Source organism: Tribolium castaneum, chromosome 3 (assembly GCF_031307605.1).
Source record: "Tribolium castaneum strain GA2 chromosome 3, icTriCast1.1, whole genome shotgun sequence".
In the NCBI taxonomy this organism is placed as follows: Eukaryota; Metazoa; Arthropoda; class Insecta; order Coleoptera; family Tenebrionidae; genus Tribolium; species Tribolium castaneum.
In genome coordinates, this window is record NC_087396.1 from 17,146,467 (window position 1) to 17,166,772 (window position 20,306).

General features: G+C 35.1%; 1 protein-coding gene across 3 annotated transcripts in view; it reads left to right on the forward strand.

Annotated features, from left to right (window-relative positions):
* Positions 1 to 20,306, forward strand: part of side-VI (sidestep VI) — a 137,079-nt gene that overhangs the window by 105,898 nt on the left and 10,875 nt on the right. For all 3 annotated transcript variants that reach the window (XM_008201546.3, XM_008201548.3, XM_015982029.2), the window contains exons 5-9: positions 2,311 to 2,421; positions 7,258 to 7,464; positions 16,957 to 17,120; positions 17,176 to 17,320; positions 17,541 to 17,671. In XM_008201546.3, the coding sequence (XP_008199768.1) occupies positions 2,311 to 2,421; positions 7,258 to 7,464; positions 16,957 to 17,120; positions 17,176 to 17,320; positions 17,541 to 17,671 (758 nt within the window). The remainder of the gene's footprint in view (positions 1 to 2,310; positions 2,422 to 7,257; positions 7,465 to 16,956; positions 17,121 to 17,175; positions 17,321 to 17,540; positions 17,672 to 20,306) is intronic.

Sequence of the window (20,306 nt, forward strand, 5' to 3'; positions counted from 1 at the left end):
GCGGATTTTGCTCTGTTTCGAAGGGACTCACACAGCCTAAACCGTTACACAAATTAACACACTAACCAAAAATTAAATCGGAATAATTAAAATTTTCCAATTGGGTCGAAAATTCCGCGCAATTCTTCCATTATTACATTACTCCCTTGAAATGCGTTTAAATTAAAAGTGCTGTCTAAAATTAAGTCCCACAATACCAACCGCAACCCCAGTTTAATAAAAAGCGCCAATAATTTCACGAGGAGTTGCTGATTTGATTATGTCCCACAAACTGAAAACCAATCTCCTGCATTATTTCATCGAATCTGAATGAAAAATGACGATATTTCAATCGCAATGCGGTATTTATGATTGGGTACGGTTTCCTTCGACAAAAGAGGCACTTACTTTCTGGCTACTGTTGACCTCAAGCGTTAGAAATGATAAATGGTGAGAGGCCTGAACCCAAAAGACTCGAATAGTTACCAACAAGTTATACTTGAAGTGGGGTTGGGTATTTTTGAATTAAATTCTAATTTCATAAAAATGGATTTTTGAACGAGCTAATAAATCTGTTCTCATCATGTCAAACAAGCTGCAAGGAAACTTTGCTTATGAAATATGAATGAGAAGTTAAAGTGTTGGACTTTTTCTCGATTTTCATAAAAAAGTATAAGAAAATTTCATAAATTTATAATTTGTTAGGAGGGGTCTGAGAAAATGTGATTGGCCTTTCATAATTTATTAAAACAGACGTAATTTATTGTGAATCGATAATTTACACTTCTCCCTGGAATCATAACTAAGTAAATTTACATCATGAAGTTTTATTACAAAGTCATCAATCAATGTCAGTTAATGTTTGATAGAGAAAATAGATTCAGTTATCGGGTTATTGTGGTAATTCTAATTTTGAATAAATTTTGTATATGACTACTTTCCGGGCTTTCCGGGAAACCGTTCTTGATGTTCCGCATGTAAATTTTTCCAATATACTCTAATATAATCGTCTAAAAATAAATACAGAGCGACGTAAACCCACCCAATTTTATTTGTATTTACCCTGTACGAATAAGAAAGCCGCTCTCGCGAAATTACCCCTCACTCAAGTATAATTTTATTAGACCGGAAAATTTCAAAGTTTCGGGTAATCGCGTGTATATTCGAATGAAGCATCGCATGCGAGAGGCTCAATTAAAAAGTTTAAACGTTCGGTATCGCAACAGCCGTACTTGTGCTTAATAAATAACAAATGATACGAAATTGCCTCACTTTCGGGAGTTTCGTATTGAAGGCATTCTTGATGGGCCATTCACATTAAAATATCGCTGGGAAAATTAGGCCTCTTGCGAATGCAGGGATGTATTAATCGCTTTAGTGGAATTGTGATTGCAACTAACTTTCCTGATACTGTTGCGAAGTATTTAATTCTCTGGCGAAATTATTTCCGAGCATTATGCAGTGCCGAGTAAAGTATTGCTTGAATTTGAGGAACTCCACATCTCTCAAACTCGTTAACAAGTTGTTGTATGTTTAAAGGGAAGGGATTATTGTCCTTAGTGTTCGCGGGATGAGATAGAGGGATACATTTTACGGACATGAGCCGGGATGCATTTCCTCAACACATACTCAAACCTAACATTACGACCAACCTTCAACAAAAACTGTTAGTAATTAAAATTGTGAGAGGGCAAATTTCCTGGAATCAAGAAATGTTTTCTTTCTTATTCTTCCAGTTTAGTGTTTCATTGGTACACAGATTACATTTTTTATTCAATAAAATCACTGAAAACAAAATATAAATTTTGTTCTGGAGGAGCAGGTTAGGGCAACAAGAAAACGCGTTTTTTTCTTTTATGTTGGATATTTTTTATTAACTGCGGATTTTGGCAAATATGTATGCTTTTGTTCGCCTACAACTCTGGAATATTTATTCATATTTAATAATTATTTATCCCACCCACTGGGTGCTACACAGGCGTATTCAAAATACAATCAGTCGATGAATGGATATTTAATGTGAGCAAACAAAGATGTTTTATCCCTCTCGTGTCCCGATTACAATAGAGGTACGCAAATAGTGAAATGTCTATTGTTGAATTATTCACTTGTCAACTGGGGATATTTTTGCTACAGTTTTGAATGAAGTTGGAAGTCTTGTAATAAAAGTGCCATTAATTGCCCATTAAAACTTTTTAAGGTCGAATCCTGCGACTTTGCAGTTGAACTTTTCCATTAGTGCTGTGCGAATGCATAAATTAGCGTCCAGTTGGACTTTTCGCCGTCAATCTAAGCCCTCTCACATGCCATTAATTTAGTAATTTTTTGCAGTTCCTCCGCAAAAACCGACCATTTTCGACGAACGAGGTAAAGAGGTTCCATCTCTGGCAGGTCCCTACGAAGAAGGAGGAGACATGAAATTAACTTGTTTTGTTACTGGGGGTGAGTCCAATTCCGTTTTCCACACGCTCTTATTGATTTTTGTACGATTTCTTCGGCCTCGCTGTTATTAAAGACACTAATTTATATGAAAGCATAAAACGAGATGACTTTGGCTTTATTAAGTTCCGGCCTTTGTTGATTTACGATATTAACAATTATTGTTTGGTCAGTGGCTCCTGTTTTCCAATAACCCGAATTTTTTACGCCGGTCTTCATTCATTAAGAGACGCATTCAACTGGCGAAACTTCAAGGGATTTTTGCAATAAACGCGCTGATTCGTAATGGGAGCTTTCGAACGGCATTATTAAAACAATTTTCCGACGAAATAAACCCAACTCATTGGTTACTCCTCGAATTGACGATTTTTATTGCCGCCAGGGGAGGACACCTCGTATGAACTGTAATATTGAAGTCATAAAGAATAGCGATCTATTGTTTGTCGGTACTAAATTCTCAAAGGAACACCGGTTTAGAGAGGGACTTTCCAGAAATTAATTAGAGATGCTTCGAGGTTTAGTAATTGTTTATTGATTTTATTAAATGTGGACCTTTGGAAACAAAAAAGCAATTAATTCACTTGTATTCAAGATGATCGCTTTTACATCGTTTGGTTTTAATTTCGACATATCAAAGCCTCGAGGTTTTTTTGTGAAAGAAAATAACGAAACTTTCCCCAAATGAATTCTCAAAGTTTTATAAATTAATTCGTCACAATTATGTCGCGCAGTGATAAAGTTGTTAAGGTGTGTCTGGTTTTAGCTGAATCATCCTAAAACTTGTTGTAACCCGTATACATTTTCTTTGTAAATTGTAACGGAACATGCACATGAATATTAAGCTAACATAAGAGAAAGCAAATGAGTCAATTGTGCAGAACTTTTCGTGCAGTTGGAAAATATTCACCTAATTATAATTTTATTACAACCAATTAATTGTGCAATTGTGTCTAAAACAAATAAATCTAGTTAATTCTGTTGTGTCTGTATTCTAAAATTTAATTTATACACTTGAATTGTTGTTACACAACGGCATTACAGCTTAACAAGGAAATTGCAATTGCCGTTTTCGCATGCGTAAGAACCTGGATTTCATGTAATAGAACATAGAGAGTTATTTGCTTTTGATTTGAATGAGATATACATTTTGATGATTACGGAGCTCAATTTTGTGATTAATTATAATGGGGAGATCCTATTAACATCGCTGATTTGAGATAATTAGACTACATGCCGAGAATATTTTTCCCTTTGATCCTTTTTTAATAAGGGTATGAGAGGAATTAGATTTTTCTGTTAATTGGATACGTAATTATTTCAAACATGATTTATACAAAATTTCAAAGAAAAATCGGCACAAAGCAACAAAAAGCATCTTTTAGAGCCGAAAATTTTTATCGAATTGCGAGGAATTGGAAAAGGGTTGTCAACCTTGGCTGGTTTGTGGCTGCGTTATTATGTTGTATAGCCTGGAAGTTATTATGTTGTACGTAGCACCACGTACATTCGTTCCGGCGCCTCCTGGGAGAACATGTGCGATGTAAGTAACTAAGTGGGCTCGTATACGTGACAACGGTACCTCGGTGTCTACTCTTGTAGCGAAAGTTAAATATTGTCTGCTCGAGTGTGCCGTTTAATGTTCAAAGTTAGAACTTTTGCGTTATTTATTTACTTAAATTGCAGTTTCTGCCTAAATGGCACCTAGTTTACAGTTTTTGGCTTACAAGGCTCAGGCTAAAATACGACGCCGATTAATGAACCCGACGATGGCTGGGGAGTGTTTGCACACATTGTCGGATGGCTCCTTCATTAAGAAATTTCTCTTATTTCGCCAAAGGTCGGTCTGGAGCGGTGATACAATCTGAAATGAGAATAGAGACATGTTCAGCACACTGTTGTTCTGGAAAACTAGATTTCCTGATTCACAAAATTTAAGAAAAAAATCTGCTGTTAAGCCAACTGAAAACAGCATTTTTTGTAAAGGACAGTCGCGTTTAATTATTATGCTCTCATCGAGGTTTTTATTGTAACACTGCACACAAAGGGGTCTATTATTGATTTGTTCTTTTTAAGCGACACAGTTCTTTTGATCATTGTTTATGTTACAATTGGAAGTAACACTGGCCAACGACTAACGTGTTAAAATAAAACAAATGGATGTTGAAAATTGAAGTAAATAGTGGGTCGTGTTTAATTCTCGGCGGAACAAAATTTTTAACAATAAAATAATATTCGCTGTTCTTGTTTATACAAATTAAAATTTGCAACAGTGGGATCGTGCTGGTAATGTGCAACAATGAGAGTTATTGTTTCAATATAATCCCGTACAAAACATTTACCAAATCCACTTTAAAGCACTTTCATATCCATTTAACTCAGATTAAATAAGCAAAACGTGCGAAACCGTGCGGTTTTGTCTGATTTGAAGATTTTTGACAAGTAATTAGCTTTGTGTTGTTTATTTCCGGGACTAGGAAGCACTTTTTGCTTAATTTATCGAAGCAAGGATGTTCTAAACAAAGAGGCGATAGTAATAGTCCGATTTCCAGCAGACTCGCCGAGTCCAAAGGTCGGGTTTGGGAACACTGTGAAATATGGTTTACGGCCCATTACACCTCTCGACGCTGTTTTGCCTTTTAATCCAGAGGGCAACTGTTATCAGAAGTTTGTATTGTTGGGAGGTGTGCTTCGAATGTTATCTCCGGAACGGCAATAAGTAGTTGCATTTTACGAGATTAAATCTTGCTATGTCTTTCCTAACAATGACACTAATGGAGGATGCAAATTCGAGTTGTAAGACTCTCTTGTTGAGTTTATAGTTCTGCTAGTGACAAGGAAATCAACAACTCGGGAGCGAGATGATACAAATTCGACACTGTTTCTCGCGGAGCTAATGTGCCAAAAGAGGTTTATGGAAATTTCTGCTGCCAGACAACGGTGAAATAAATTGTTTCCCATCAACATTTTATTTCACGAAAAACACGGAAAAATCAGGCAAATAATTTCTCTATTGCGATAGACTCCAGAGCAAACTAATTTATTACCTGTTGTTTCAACATGTAGACCGAATAATACAATTATTGCAATGCATGTTTCCAGAAATTTTAGCTTTCAGCCATTATGAAAATTAGTTCCGTTAATTATAATAAGCACTTGCAACAATAAATAAAGTATTTCAAACATCATTTGTGGGTTCTTTTAATGTCAAAGCTTTTAAAATATACAACACATTGGAGAGCTTAACGAATAATTAACGCTCGTTGAAAACACAATCATTGACCAGTGCGACTACCACAAAGAGCTGTGCGTTATTATTCGATCCTTACGGCCAGTCTGGATCGATAAACACTTTCAAAAGAATTCTATGAATAGAATTTTAACCAATGGAGCTGAAACGAAACTAAAAGAACATTCTTAGTACGTTACTCGCGTAAACAATATGCTTCTTGGCAATTTACGGTACACGTGTTAACTAAATGAGATGCAGTTACTTTACACTAAACTTGTCGAAATAATCCAGAAAACATACATAAAAGCCTCTCACTTTGAATGTGGCATCTGTAAAGCAGCATTTCATGTTAAAAGTTGTAACATTATAATATTTTGCCCCTTTAAATGATGGAGTTTAAATTTTTTTGTAAAGGGTAAATGAGAAGATTATTCCAATACTAATAAGTGGTTAAATAAACGGTAGCAAAATTTGTATGAACATCTTCAGCTCCCACGTACTGTAATTGGATTTTATTTGAAACAAGCATAAAGATACAGTAGCATCATATCTTTGGAGTATTGTAATAAAACTCATTGTTATTGGCTTTTCCGCGAACCGAAAATGTTTATTTTTCTCCACAATTCTTGTAATTACCGAGAGTTCCCGAGCCACTTAGCAAAGTTAAATCTTATTATTATAAAAGCCCTTTGAGAAAACCGAGATTTCCGGAAAGCTCTCAATTTATTTTAATTTTTTATACAAAAAAAACCGAATCACGAAATTTATAAGATCTGCTTTAAATTGATCGTCTGAAAACATTCGAGACATAAAATTCGACAGTGAATACATTTTAAAGTGCTTAAAGCTGGTAGTTTCTCGTGTATTTTTCTCTTTTATTCCACTAGTCTTTTCTTGTGTCCGTTTTGCATTCCAAAGTGAACTGAACGGTTCGCACTTTTCTTCTTTTCGTTTTTTATTTGTTTTCCATTCTCTCTTACATATGAGACCCGTTAGACTAAGTTTAAAAGTAATTTATTTCCTTGTTTTAACTCGCCAAGTGTCGCTGACAACACAAACTTCAATCGCTCCTATTTTGCACCGAATTTATCAAGTGCCGGAATAAAACAAGACGATTTTTCTTCCTCCAAATTTGCATTAAAAGAATTTGTTTGTTTTTGTTAATAAGGCAACAGGTTTAGACGAAAAATAAATTGAATTACTTAATGCTGCAACATTAGTGAGGTGGAATCTTTCTAGACAATAAAACATTCAAGCATAATGTTCACATTACCGTCACCACCACTAACAAGGTTCACCAGTCTGGGGTTAAAATTAGTAAATAGTAAAATTTAGTTTTGAAAAAAGTGAAATAACTTTGTTTGCCATTAAAAACTTTGAACACCAGAATACTTTTAATAATAAGTAAGACAACTGCTCGCTTGCGGCACTTGATCTTATGCAGCCGAAAGTTGGCCAAGTTTACCAACAAATAAATTTTTGAGTCGGTCGACTTGAGAAACCCTAGAGGCAGAAAACCAAGTTATAAGTTGTTTCCTCTAATTCGAATAAATTCGAGAAAAGATCGTAGAAAGCGTCCTATAATAACGTGGCCAATTTGCAATTTCCAGGCAAACCGGAGCCGACGATAAAATGGTGGCGTGGTGAGAAGCTTATAGAATCGACGGAGACCCGCAGTGGATTTCAGAACGTGCGCTCCAACCAACTCGTCATCAAAGGCTTGCGAAGGGCCGATCAGCACGCCGCTTTTACATGCCAAGCTTCCAACAACAACATCAGTCAACCGGTGTCGGCCACAACGTCCATCGAAATATATTGTAAGTACCCATCGACAGCTGTGATGGATTGGAAGAATACTCGCCGGAAAATGCGCCGCTGTATTCTTACAAGAACAATAACGCGGAATTGATGACCCCACTTTGACACAAATATGCAACGGGCGAGCTTTTCCACACTCACGAAATGTCAAAAGACACCAACCAAAAAACTCCTACAGATACACTTAGCTCGCATAGATAACTCTGTTAATTGTTTTATTCTGTTAATTTGTGGTACGTATTTTCAAAGATAATAATAATAATAATATAATAATATATAAGAATAATAATATTTTATTTATTTTCATCAATTTATTACATGCAGAAACTGAATTATTGTTTTGTGCTGTTATTGCCTGTTGGTACATATTTTTATATTTATTAAGGTGAGACGTGATCCAGTTTACATATTTTTTCTTATGTCGTATTTGTCTCATTTACTTATTAGGATACTGTTGATCGAAGACAGTGTTTCCCAACCGGTGAACCTCTGGGGGTTTGCGATGTGTATAAAGGGGGTTCGCCAAAAAAAGTGTTGTAAATTTCTTTAAAAAATTAGTTATTTTTTCATGTTGAAGATTCATAAAAATTTAAATTGTTATGGATTCTAGACTGAGTTCTATTTGTTGAACGCGTTGCACCTGAAGACAGATTCACCGCTTTATGTCTATAAAAACAGAACCCAAAACTTATTAATAGAAACAGAGATAATATTGTGCAATATTATGGGCTTTTCGTAGGTACAAAAATTTTAATGAAATTTATTTTTTAACATTGGCTATCAGTTTTCTGTAATTTATTTGAACTGAAATGGGTTGGAAGTTGTAGTAATTTCAAAGTTTTTCTCAATTTAAAAAATGGCATTTTTGTTATTTCTTAGTAAAGTGCAATGAATTCAGCCACCTTCAGTTAATTGCTTTCTGTCTCACATGAATATTTTCCATTTTCGTTACGTTCTTGTTAAAAATTGGAATTGCAATGTAAATTAAGCACTTTTTGTGTGCTTTTTTAAGCTTTTTTAAGCACTTTAATTTACTTCAAAAACTGTTATTGGTCTTAGTATTTGTGTTTTTGTATTTAGATTTTTATAACACAATATCTTTTTTTCAAAATAAATCAAACACTGGATCTGACTTGCTTTACTAAAATTACTACGAATGAATTGGTTACGGTACTATCGTTAGAACTATTTAACATGTCTGTTTAAAAAACATCTTTTACATAATATTTACTGTTACTAGTTTTAAAATTAAAAAAAATAAAATAGAATTCAAAATATACTGAATTATATATTAGTTTTTTTTTTGTTAATTCGTAATTATTAAGATTCATTTAGTTAAAAATGAGCAACAAAAAAAATAAATTCACTATTTATATACAGGGGGTTCGCCAATTTCTGTCGGATTTTAAAAGATGCAAGATGAACAAGGTTGGGAACCACTGATTTAAGCAATTAAAGAAATCTAAGAAAATTCTCAAGACAACTTTTTTCTTCTAATCTGTCTAGTAGAGTTTTAGTAAAATTAAATATAGCAGCTCTATTAAATACAAACTTATCCTTTATATACCTATGCGTGTTGGTTTGACTCAATAGTTAAAAAGTTAACAATTTGAGAAGATATTACGTTTTAAAAATTTTTAGTAAACGAGAATAAGAGGCCAATAATTTAAAATTAATTTTAAGTGATTTTTTGTACACAGAAGAATAACTTGCGCTATTTTTAGCTTTTCAGGAATAATTGCATATTCAAATTTTGAGCCGTGTGTCACTACATTTTTTTGTTTAACCACAAATTTTGTTAACAATATTTAGTATTTTGGATTTGTTCTTCATAGTAATTCTTGCAAGCCATTTGACATATTGCTTTTATTTTTATTACGTCCTTTAAAGAATTAGAACTATATACGAGTACGAGTATTTACTTGAAAATTAGCTATTTGGTTTGCTAACATAAATTTGTGTAATAAGACTTGTGCTCTATGTAAATAAACAGAAAAATCGCGACACTGAAGCACACTTGTTACCCTCGAGAAAAACTTAATACAAACCCGAACCCGAGTGGTAGTCATCTTGAAGAAAACACAAGGATTGCAAGACAAACATTAAAAGGGCTTAAAAGGAAATATGGAGGTTAGCGTCTGGTTAACCAACGTGCTCGAGCGAGCTTTTCTTAACTTCATCAAGGATCACTCGTGCAAATATCAACTTCCTAATCCGGTCGTAGTTTAAACCGATCGTTTGGATTTTAATGGCGCAATGAAATAATTAGAACTAAATATAAATACTCCGCCTGTAGAAGTGATTGTATTATTTGTTTCACCTGCTGTTTCTCCGTTTAATTGGAGGCTGTGGGGTTTCGTAATAATCGGCCAACATCATGTCTACGCTTCTAATTTATTCTGTTCATTTGCAGTCTGACGGCTGCTGTACTAAAGCGAAATAATGTACGCAAAACAACACTTGAAATAATTTTTCAAAATGAAAATTATCAAAGACAAGTCGTAAGCCGCATTCGGATAACGTACGTGACAGAGATTAAAGTGGGCAATAAATATTAATGCTTGCAGATTGTGCAGTGGACGACCACGGCGCCACACACGACCTCGCCCACGAAATTTGACCCTATTTTGGGACACGCGTCTTTTCCTAACTAAATTGCATCATTATTTTGGAATTCCACCGAATTGACAACTTGCTAAGTTATTTGTAATTACGTTGACCGACGGCTAAACTGCTTTATTTATGAACTTCATTGTTTTGAGTTTTGGAAGTGGTTGAAGGAAGTGTTTTCTTAATTAAAAATTAATAGTGTGGGATCGATATTTCCGCCAGCAAACGCAACCTTGACCATTCGCGACCCGTGTTTGGAGTAAATTATTAACCATCGTGTACCGACATTTTCAAAATAAGTTGCGTATGTTAAAGCGCTCCTCGTTTGCCATTTTTCATAACGAGAAAAAATATTATTTTCTTGCTTCAAAAAATTACAAAGCATCCCAGTCATATCAGATATATATTTTTTGTAGAAAACGAACAAAAATTAAAAGCAATCAACGGACATAGGTGGGAAGTTTTGCTCTTATTGCTGCAGACGAGTGCACATCTGGTGCCGAGAAAAATAATTTTGACTAGCTCTGCAATGCGTTTTTTCTTGAATAATACAGACTGGAGCAGTCTGTGCTAGACAGTTGCCTCGGCTTTCCTTAGAGTTTTCCAAACTATTGTACGAAAAACTACAAAATTGTGGCTTTGTGATTTAATAATTAATAATTTAATAATTCAACTTCTAATTTGAACAAAGTGTATTTACATATTTCAGGTCCAGCTCAAAGCTTGTGGGCGGCAAATTTCAAAGCGGTACAATATATAACGTGTAATATTTTATTTAGAGACAATTTGTTGTGTTTTAAAGGCCCCACTTTGGTTCTGTTCCGTTTGTAAAAGACACCGTTTGTATAAGCCTTTAGTTCTTTCTCGCCTCAACAAAACTAGTCGCAAATGTGTCCTTTTACTAGCATCCGGTGCTTATTGTGCAAAGTCAAGCTGTGACTGCTGGGTTTGTATAGAGCTGTCATCAACATCAACAAATGGGTGCGACAACTGATATTTCGCCACCAGCACTTTCATAATTTGTATCGATTGGCGGACTTTGTGGCAATATAAAAAATGTTAATTTTGTGACTTGGCGCGTCTGTTTTGTCAGTTAGTTATTTTGTTAGGCCACAGCTCGTGCTTAATTCGAGCCGCTCGTATTTTTTCTTGCCCCTTTTCCAGATAGTACATTTGAATATGCTAATGTACGATTTGAATGCATTTTCATACAGTGGAGCAAGAGCGCTGATAAGACCGCACAAAATCGTATATATAACGGAAATAGTATATACATTCCTGCAACCTTAATATCCATATCCTGCGAGCGTCCCTATCACAGACCGGCTCCTGCAGGGCCGCGGTTGCTGCATATGGCACGTATAATGGATGCACGGAAACGTAGATTTTATGAAATATTGCTGTGTAACGTCCCGTTCCATCAGCATATTCACGCTGTCCTCGCTTAAGTTCTGATTTGTCTCAATTTTAAAATTTTGCAAGGTTCTGGTGTCTAGAGCTTATTATCGCGCCTTAACGGACGAAATTGAAGCTCACGTTGCCTCATCGAATGCGGCGATATAAATTTTAATTAAAGAAACGCGCCGACACTCTCGTCTTCCTATGATACATGTTCGAGGCAATTACGCTTAATCTTTTATTCCGAAATAATTAGCGTTTTAATTGGATGCAAACACGCCAGGTTTTATTTACGATCCGCACACCTCTCGCGGAAATAATTGAAATATCTTCGGGGAAATACCGAGGCGTGAGGCAGTGCAGCGTGAAGCCGCGTTTTGACGTTTCGGATAATTTATCGGTCAGGTTACAGAAGTCCCGTGTTCTCTGTGGTGGCAGCACTGGCAATATTCACAAGCCATTATGCAGATTAGCTCCGTTACCGACGGATTTACTATGTCTGCAAGTTCAATGGAACAGAACCTTGCGCCCTCGTCCACTAATTCACTTTAAATGCGACGAAATTATCGACACCAGACCGGCTCCTTTATGTGCTAATTACGCACAAACATTGCTGTTGTCACGAATACGACAAAAATTATAGCCGGGGTTCGTTCATTTGCCGCAATTGTCGATTCTTATCGAAATGATATGTTGTGGACGTGCCTACATGCCCAAAGGTTTTCTACTATTGACATAATTGCTGTAATTAGCATTTCTACATGTAATCTATCTAAAGACCGTTTAATATCCATTTACCCCTATACCTAATAACAGACATTACAAATCTTATTTATACCAGTCTTTCAATACCAAAACAAATGATTATTCCTTATTATTTACAAGAAAGCGTAAATGCTTGCTTCGTTCTAAAAGAGCAGTAAGAAATGCAAATTAGAGCAACACACCCATGAACGTAATCAAATTTATCTAAATTAGTAAAAAATCAATAGCACAGCGTCCCCGTGCTGCCTAGATCGATACCTTTACTCAAGCAGTGATTTGATCCCATGCATTTTCGAAATTAAAATATTCTCAGAGCTCTCAAATCTTTTATATAAGACACACGTCTGCTTTAGAGCTGCATCTATTCCCCCATTTTCAAAAGAATATTTCATACATTAAGAAATTTTTCTCGCCGGTGAGCGATCCACAATGACGCATTGCGTCGTGAATAGAAATTCCCCCTTCATCTCAATCAGTGTGACGAACAATTTTCTAAATAGACAGCATTTTCAAAAATTATATGTCCCAGCAATCAATCAATGTTCACTTACGTGACAGTTATTTTGGTAACAAATTCTGAAAGAGTAATAATGAAAGTAAAATCTGAAGCTGAAGTTTGCAAGGTGGGTAAACAGAGAACACGATGCTCGTTATCTCTAATATGATAAAGCTGTTAGTATCAGCACTTCTTGGATAAAACAGGAAACAATAACAGCAAGAAGCAGATGAAGCAAAATAGCCCACTTTTGAAAAGAGGGATAAGAGAAAACAAATATAAACTACGAATTAGCCGATTAATTACTGTAGATTAAATGAAGATGTAAAATAGAGATTAACATTTCATGATAAAAGTTTTAAATTAAAACTGGAAATAAAATGAAATATTAACCTACCCTCCAGGTAAGTAAATAAAATTCGTTGTTGACCAAGCAAAAAGTGTTTACTGAATTAAAATAAAATTGATATTGAATTTTTTTAAGGTTTTGTTTTGTGGTTTCCCGGAGCACACCGGAATGATCAACGTTTAATCTTGTTTGTTCGTTAACAATTTTTTGTGAAAAACATCGAATTAGTGCCGATTTATTCGTTACCCAAAGCTAATTTTAATTAAAAACCAGTTGAGTGAACATGCAATTATAGGTGGAGCTTTCATCGATATTCAGTTGAGAAAATTGAATTTTCTACTAATTCACTATGATTGTGTGTTGGAATAGGTAGATTGAATCGGCTTTTTTATTTTTCGTGCACTAACCTGTTCCAGTTCCATCGAAGATTTATTTTGTGGCGTTTTGTTTTATAATTCAAAGTGCGAAGCTTGTAATCTTTTCAGTGCGGAATGAAAAATTTTCATTGTTATTCACTGAGCTTAGAGAAAAGTCTAACCAAAGCAAGTGCCACTTAATAAGCTTATTACTCCCTTTTATTAAATTTTTCTTAATTCGTTTTCGGGCCATTTTTAAAAAAGCGAAGATTTACACTAATTCCTGTTAATTCAGTTTAGCGAAATGAAATTACTACTTAAGCTCTCCCCGGCACAGCTTTTGTAGAGTGGCCGAACTGCCAACTATGAATATTCATGAAGGGAAGTTGTCTCATAACTTGCATGTGAGTTATTTTATTCAAGCGGATGGATGCATATTATTTTAATTTCGCTACAAAATGTCGGAAAATCAGGCCTCGGTCCTGCCAAAAGAGGCGATTTCTTGCACGATACAGTTGTCTGGAAAAGTTCTCCAACCGCTCTTTGTAGAAACCATGAAAACGAACTTCAGGAACGCGGTATCTGTTTTCACGCATAGAATATCAATGAGACCGCAGCCGCCTCTGATCTGCTGCTGAAAGATACTTGCACTTGAGATCTCTCTCGAAAACGGACTCAGTGATTTCTACAAGCAATCTACAGGCTTGGTTTGAGAGAACTCTGAAAGGTTTTTTAACAAAGATGCCGGTTTACACAAGCATTCGTCGGGCACTTTTACGATATTATACGAGTATATTAACCTGATGTTTCCGGTTTTGATAAAAAGCTTTATTCAACTTGGAATTACACATTTCGAATTCAGTGAACCAACCTACAAATAATAAACCTAGTTTAAATTTTTTGTAGAACGTTTCAACCCAATTTTTACTTAAGCTAACGGGATGCTTTCGTAAAAACTTGACTAAAGCATACGTTTGAATTAGGTTTATTATTTTATTAGTGATTACATTTACAGTTAACAAACACTAATGAAACTAACTAAAAATACAAAATTAATTTCACTATAAATTAGCGTTTAAATTTTGGTGGAGGCGCCGGGACAGCAAATGTTTTTGGTCTGGTACCTCCACCAAGTTTAATCAACAATATAAATCAGTCTTTTGTTTTCAAAAAGATCTTTAATTGTAAGCTATTAATATACATTTCTTAGGCTCAGGGGTTTTATAACACATCAACTTGAAACATTTTTTGAGTAATAAAATGTAAAAAATCAATATAAATTATGGCCCATTTATATTATTATTTTAACAAACCTATTGGAGGAAATTAAATAAAATTGAACACAAATGGATAGTTACATTAGTAGTGGTAATACTGTATGTGAGCCATTAACTTGAAATGCATTCTCTAATAACAGTCAAAAAATACTTAATTCAAAATGTGTAGTTAATGGTGCTTTAAGTACTTAAATTATTATAACTCAGAATAGTTAATTTAGAATTATGTATTTTTACGCAATTAAATTAAACCGCCCCCGCTTTTATTGCTTCTGAAGTTTTTACATATTAGTTAACCAATAGTTCTAATTATATTCCAGCCAGAGGCTTCTCTTGTCTACTTCCACAAAATCGAAAACAATAATGGATTAATGTTCGCTCTAGAGTTAGTAACATTTTTGCTTTTATATTTTGCATTAATTAACTCGGTCGAAGCTTTTCCCGGAAACCATTTTATAATGCAACTTTTCGCTCCATCGCAACTCCTCATCACGTATAAAATCTTGAACTTTGCTGATAAAAATAAATTAAGTCGTGTTTGCGTTAACTATCGTTTAAAATGCAAAGTACGAAGATTCGGTCGTCGATCGATGGTTTTTATTCGCTTTCTTCTCCTTACGAAATTAATGAAGCACGAGTGATTAATACTGTTTTAATAATCTAACACCGGCTAAGTTGATTTAGTTGTAAGGATTTCCGCTTTCCCAAGCAATTATTGGCGTTGTTTGTGTCGGTGTGATTGGAATAAGATCTCTTCTGAAGCGACTGGTAATGAACCCGTTCGATGTGCCAGTCACATTCGGCTCTCTTACACTTCTTTAACTGCCTATCCTGTTGATAAAAACCTCTTAAAAGAGACGTAAATTTATATTATCGAAATTGACTCAGCCTAATTCCGTTTAAAGACGATGCTTACCCATCATTTTCAAGCCTACATCGAGATGCTAAATCGACTTTAAAAGATCGAATTTGCGAGACGGAAAATACCCGACAACGAAATTATACCGGCGATAAATGGATTCATTCTGCAAAAAATTCAATAACTTAACTAGAAAATTAAATCTTTGGAAAGTTTTCTAGTTTTAGCAAGACGCAACTTTGGGTCAAATAATTTAAGCAAAAATGTAATTAAATTAGAAGCACAAGGCAAACATGCTAAATTAAATATTAACGCTGTCAAATGGCTTTGCAAACAAGACTGGACTTAAAAAGGTTAGAATCCAAAGTTTCGTGTTTGACCCCCATTAATATCAAGTGCATAACAGGCTGCACCCTAGCGTGCACATTTTTTCTTTTTTTATTCGAGCTCGGTTGAATCAGATCTCTTTGAGTGTACCTTCCTCCAAAAATAATTTCTCCAGGTTACGACCTCCATAAAATTCCGTGTTTGTTTTCTCCGTTAGGGGGAAAAATATACGAAAGTCTTAATTAAATATCGCACTTAATAACGTATCTTTGGCACCCCTTCTACTTTTAATTGAGAGAGTAAAACTTTACGGCACGATATCGTCCTTCCGGTTTTAAAGCTCGTGTGTCTGAACATTAAACCAATTACGCTACAGGAGATACATTAATTAAAAACCCCAAAATTTGAGAGCGATACTTTCACACGAAGGGAGATGATAATTTATTTCTTTTGGGGAAGAAAATGCGGCCTTAATCGTGATTCATGATAAAAGGTCAGAACGGCGCAGTAAGGCATATTTCTGGCATACATCCTGTGGGACCATTCCTCTGCTCTCCTGTCAACTGCGCTCCCAGCAGGATACATGCAAAGAATGCTCGCCTGAAGTCTTTATCTAATGTGGAGTCATTAACTTGTAAATGAGGATGTAGGGCCGGCTTAAATTACACCCTAACTCGCTTAATTTTCCTTTGCTTTAAACGTCGAAGAAGTGTTAAAGTTGCAGTCGAGATTTATTGATTTCGCTGCACGCAAAGAGATTTCAAAGAAACCTTTTACAAGTTTCTTTTAATCTCTTCGAGCCGGTAAGTGGCACTATGATTTCGCTTCGCTGCTGGAAATATTGCTTTATTACATGGGGTATATTTCATTTTAAAATGGGTTTGGTGACATGACAAATCAGCAATCTGCCACTACCAGAGACTACAATTTAACATCCAGATAAAAAAATGCGCGAGATTTTTTAGTGTTTATTGCAAGTTTTTGCCTCTGAGGCAGAAAATAAATTCGGAATGTAACTAAAGAGAATGTAGTCTCTCAATTATGTTTTTTGCAGTTCGGCCACTACATGTGGAGATAATGAGCAGCAACAATCCCTATTCTGCCGACAGGCTGTACGAAATAGCGTGCCAAACATTCGGATCAAGGCCTCCGGCTAAAATTACGTGGTATATGGATAACAAGGAGCTGCTTCCGCCAAAATATAATTACACTCAAGAGGTAACGTTTCACAATTATTTTTGCTTCAAACTCTGATTTTTTACTATTTTTGCAGAACTCGCCGGACGGCAACGTGACTCTGTCCAATTTGTCTGTCATCCTGACGCGGCAGGACAACGGCAGGACTCTCACGTGCAAGGCTTCAAATGACCAGGTGCAAAACGGCGTCGAGGAAGCCACCGTCAAACTCAACGTCTTCTGTACGACCTCATTTTTATAATTTTAAAATTTCTTTTTTATACGCGTTTTCGTATAAATCTGGTAGATTTGTTGTCGACGACCCGTCGGGCGTACGAAAAAAGGGTCGATTGACAAAATCAAATATCCGTAAACACCAATATAAAATCTAGCCACGAGCCGATTGGAAAAAGACCGTCGGATAATCTAGGAAAAGCGGATTGAAAATCTTTTGTGTTTCAGATGTGCCGATCCTGCACCTGTCTTTGGGCTCGAACCTGAATCCGGACGACATCGAAGAAGGAGATGATGTTTACTTTGAATGCAAAGTGAATGCTAACCCTGAGGCATATAAAGTACTCTGGAAGCACAACGTGAGTTATAATGTTCATTCCTACGCAATTTCAATGCATAATTCCACTCAAAACAACTGCTGGAGCCGCTATCTGCCTGAATTATCTTACCGGAAACGCGATTTTCTCTAATTTGACTGCTAATTTCTCATCACATTGTTTCTGTAAATTACCAGCGCCTCAACATTCAATTTAATTAATTTCGTTCGAAGCCGCAAATGCCGAAGTGCATTTTTTACGTGGGCTAATCTAAAACTCCAACTCATTGTCCGCAACTTTATATGAGCAAAGTTTTGCGTAGTCAAATGCACACAACCTGCCGGCATTAGCTGACATCAGTTTTATTTTATTTTCACAAATCTATATTTCATCGTAAATGACATGCTTTATTAATTAATTTTTTGAAAATAATCCGAATTATATTCTGTCAAGCTTTAGCTGACGTTAAAAGCAACAGTTCAACAGTAATAATTAATAAACAGATTTATTTTTGATATCTACAAACAATGATAAAAGAATATTTTATTTGGGGACAGAAAAATGCATAAAACGGCTGATATTGGTATTTTTGTTTTAAGGGTTTCTTGTTGTAAACATAGATTTTTGTTCGAAAATTTTAAACGGAATAAAAATGTTGTTTTATTTAAATTAGGTAAATATGTAAAACCGCGGTACACAATGCGGTTCTAATTAACACAATTTATTTTATTTTAAAGAGAAAATTACCATTTTCTTGAAGCACAAGCTCGTAATGGACACGAAAAAAATCTCTTACTTGCTATTTATTTCCTTAATGTAAATTTTTTCAAGATTAAATAAAGTGATATAAGAAATTAGAGTTTCTCAAGTTTTAAATGTGCCCTCAACCCAATTTTTTTCTCTTTAGCGATTTAAATTAATTTTAACGAGAAGCTTTAACCTACATAAATTCCTTATTTAGATAAAGCAAATTTTTCTTCTCAACGTAAACAAGTAAATAAGAAAATAAGGGTTGCAGCCTTTTCTCATTTTGTTCTTCGGAACAGACAATATTTTTAACAAACCTCGACGTTTATCACACATTCGCTCCCCACATTGATCAAATAAGAAACGGCTAAAGCTCTTCCGATTTAGTGAGGGTCTGCGGCAATTTCCTTTCTCCAACAAAGAAAACACATAAAAATTTGTTTGAAGTTGCATAAGTTCAGAGGTTATATGGAGGATTAAATCTATAAACCCGCCTATGCCTCCAACTCATGTATTTCCTTGCGCAAATTAAACTTCGATTATTCTCACCGGAATAACTGCTGTCTCTCGAAAAACACAACTGATTTAAAATAGCGTTATAGGTCCCGGCCAAATCGCAAAAGTTTTATGTTTGTTGTTAGTTAAACTTCTTTTGAAGAGTTGGAAAGTTCTAGTCGAGAGCATCAGCTCACATTCTTATCAGGAGAATTTCTTGGGCTTTTTCGACCCTCAAAATTCGATATTTTCCCCGAAATTATATTTTAATTAAAGTCAGTAAAGCATTGTTAATCAACAATTTCTATGTATTTTGTGCCACGACCACAATACGGATTGCATTATCCAGATCTAGGACAAGTTCTCCACGTCAACATCGATGAAGGCTCGCCGAGAAATGAAAAGGACGACTGATCCTGCCTTATAAATTGCGAGCTGAATTGTTTTGCGGCCGCTTTGTGGCGGCTTGATGGTAAATTTCTGAAGTACTGACGTTCTATTATATTACTAAAGTTAGTTAGGCAAATAACTGGATAAATTCCTGAAAAAAATATTTCAGCTTTGTCGCTGCGATACACCGACGGATGAAACGATACCGTGTTTACAGAAGGAACGGTTTTATTTATATTTGTTCGACGTGGGCTGAGAGAATTTATAATTCATATTTACCTGAAAATAACAAACCTGCATTCGTCTAGATTTTTAATCGAAAGCTGCAGTTGCGAGAAAATGTTCATTTTAAATTTCAAGCTAAGCAACTTGCGATTTAATATTCCACATTTGAGTTGGGAGCGACTTTGTATCTTAGAAAAACTGATAAAATCAATTCTGCTTCATTTTGTCTTATATAAACAATTTTGTCTTTCTAGGACAAGACAAAACAAAACAGAAACGAAACGGTTTATGTGATTTATATGTTCTTACAAAGTTACATTTTTATTTGTTTTATTTTAAATTTAACCTGAATGAAATATCGCTTGTAAGTGTTTCATCTGTGGAACGCTATACCCGTGTTAACTTGGAACAGCTTCAGTGAAGCTAACACCCCACTTGCCGACACTTTGCAGACTTTATGCACTAATTTGGTGTACAAATAATTTCTTGTCTTTATGTTACGTCGTTGCAGCGAAATAACAGTTTCGGAATACTTTTAAATCGTAAAGTGGTCATTTTAAATTTCTTTATTTTCGACATAAATTAATGTTGGCATGTCGAATAAATATTGCAACGGCCGTTAAAATAACTAACAGATTTAGCTCCATGGAAAATATTTAACTAGTTTAGTCATTATTAAACAATTTTAAAGTGTTTGTGGGATTTTAATTCCCAAACCAAATTAAGCTTTTTGCTACTAGTTTTATTATTTATTATTTTAACCTCAGCATGCAGATGTATTTTTCAATGTTTCGAAATTTCCGTATACCCAATATGTATT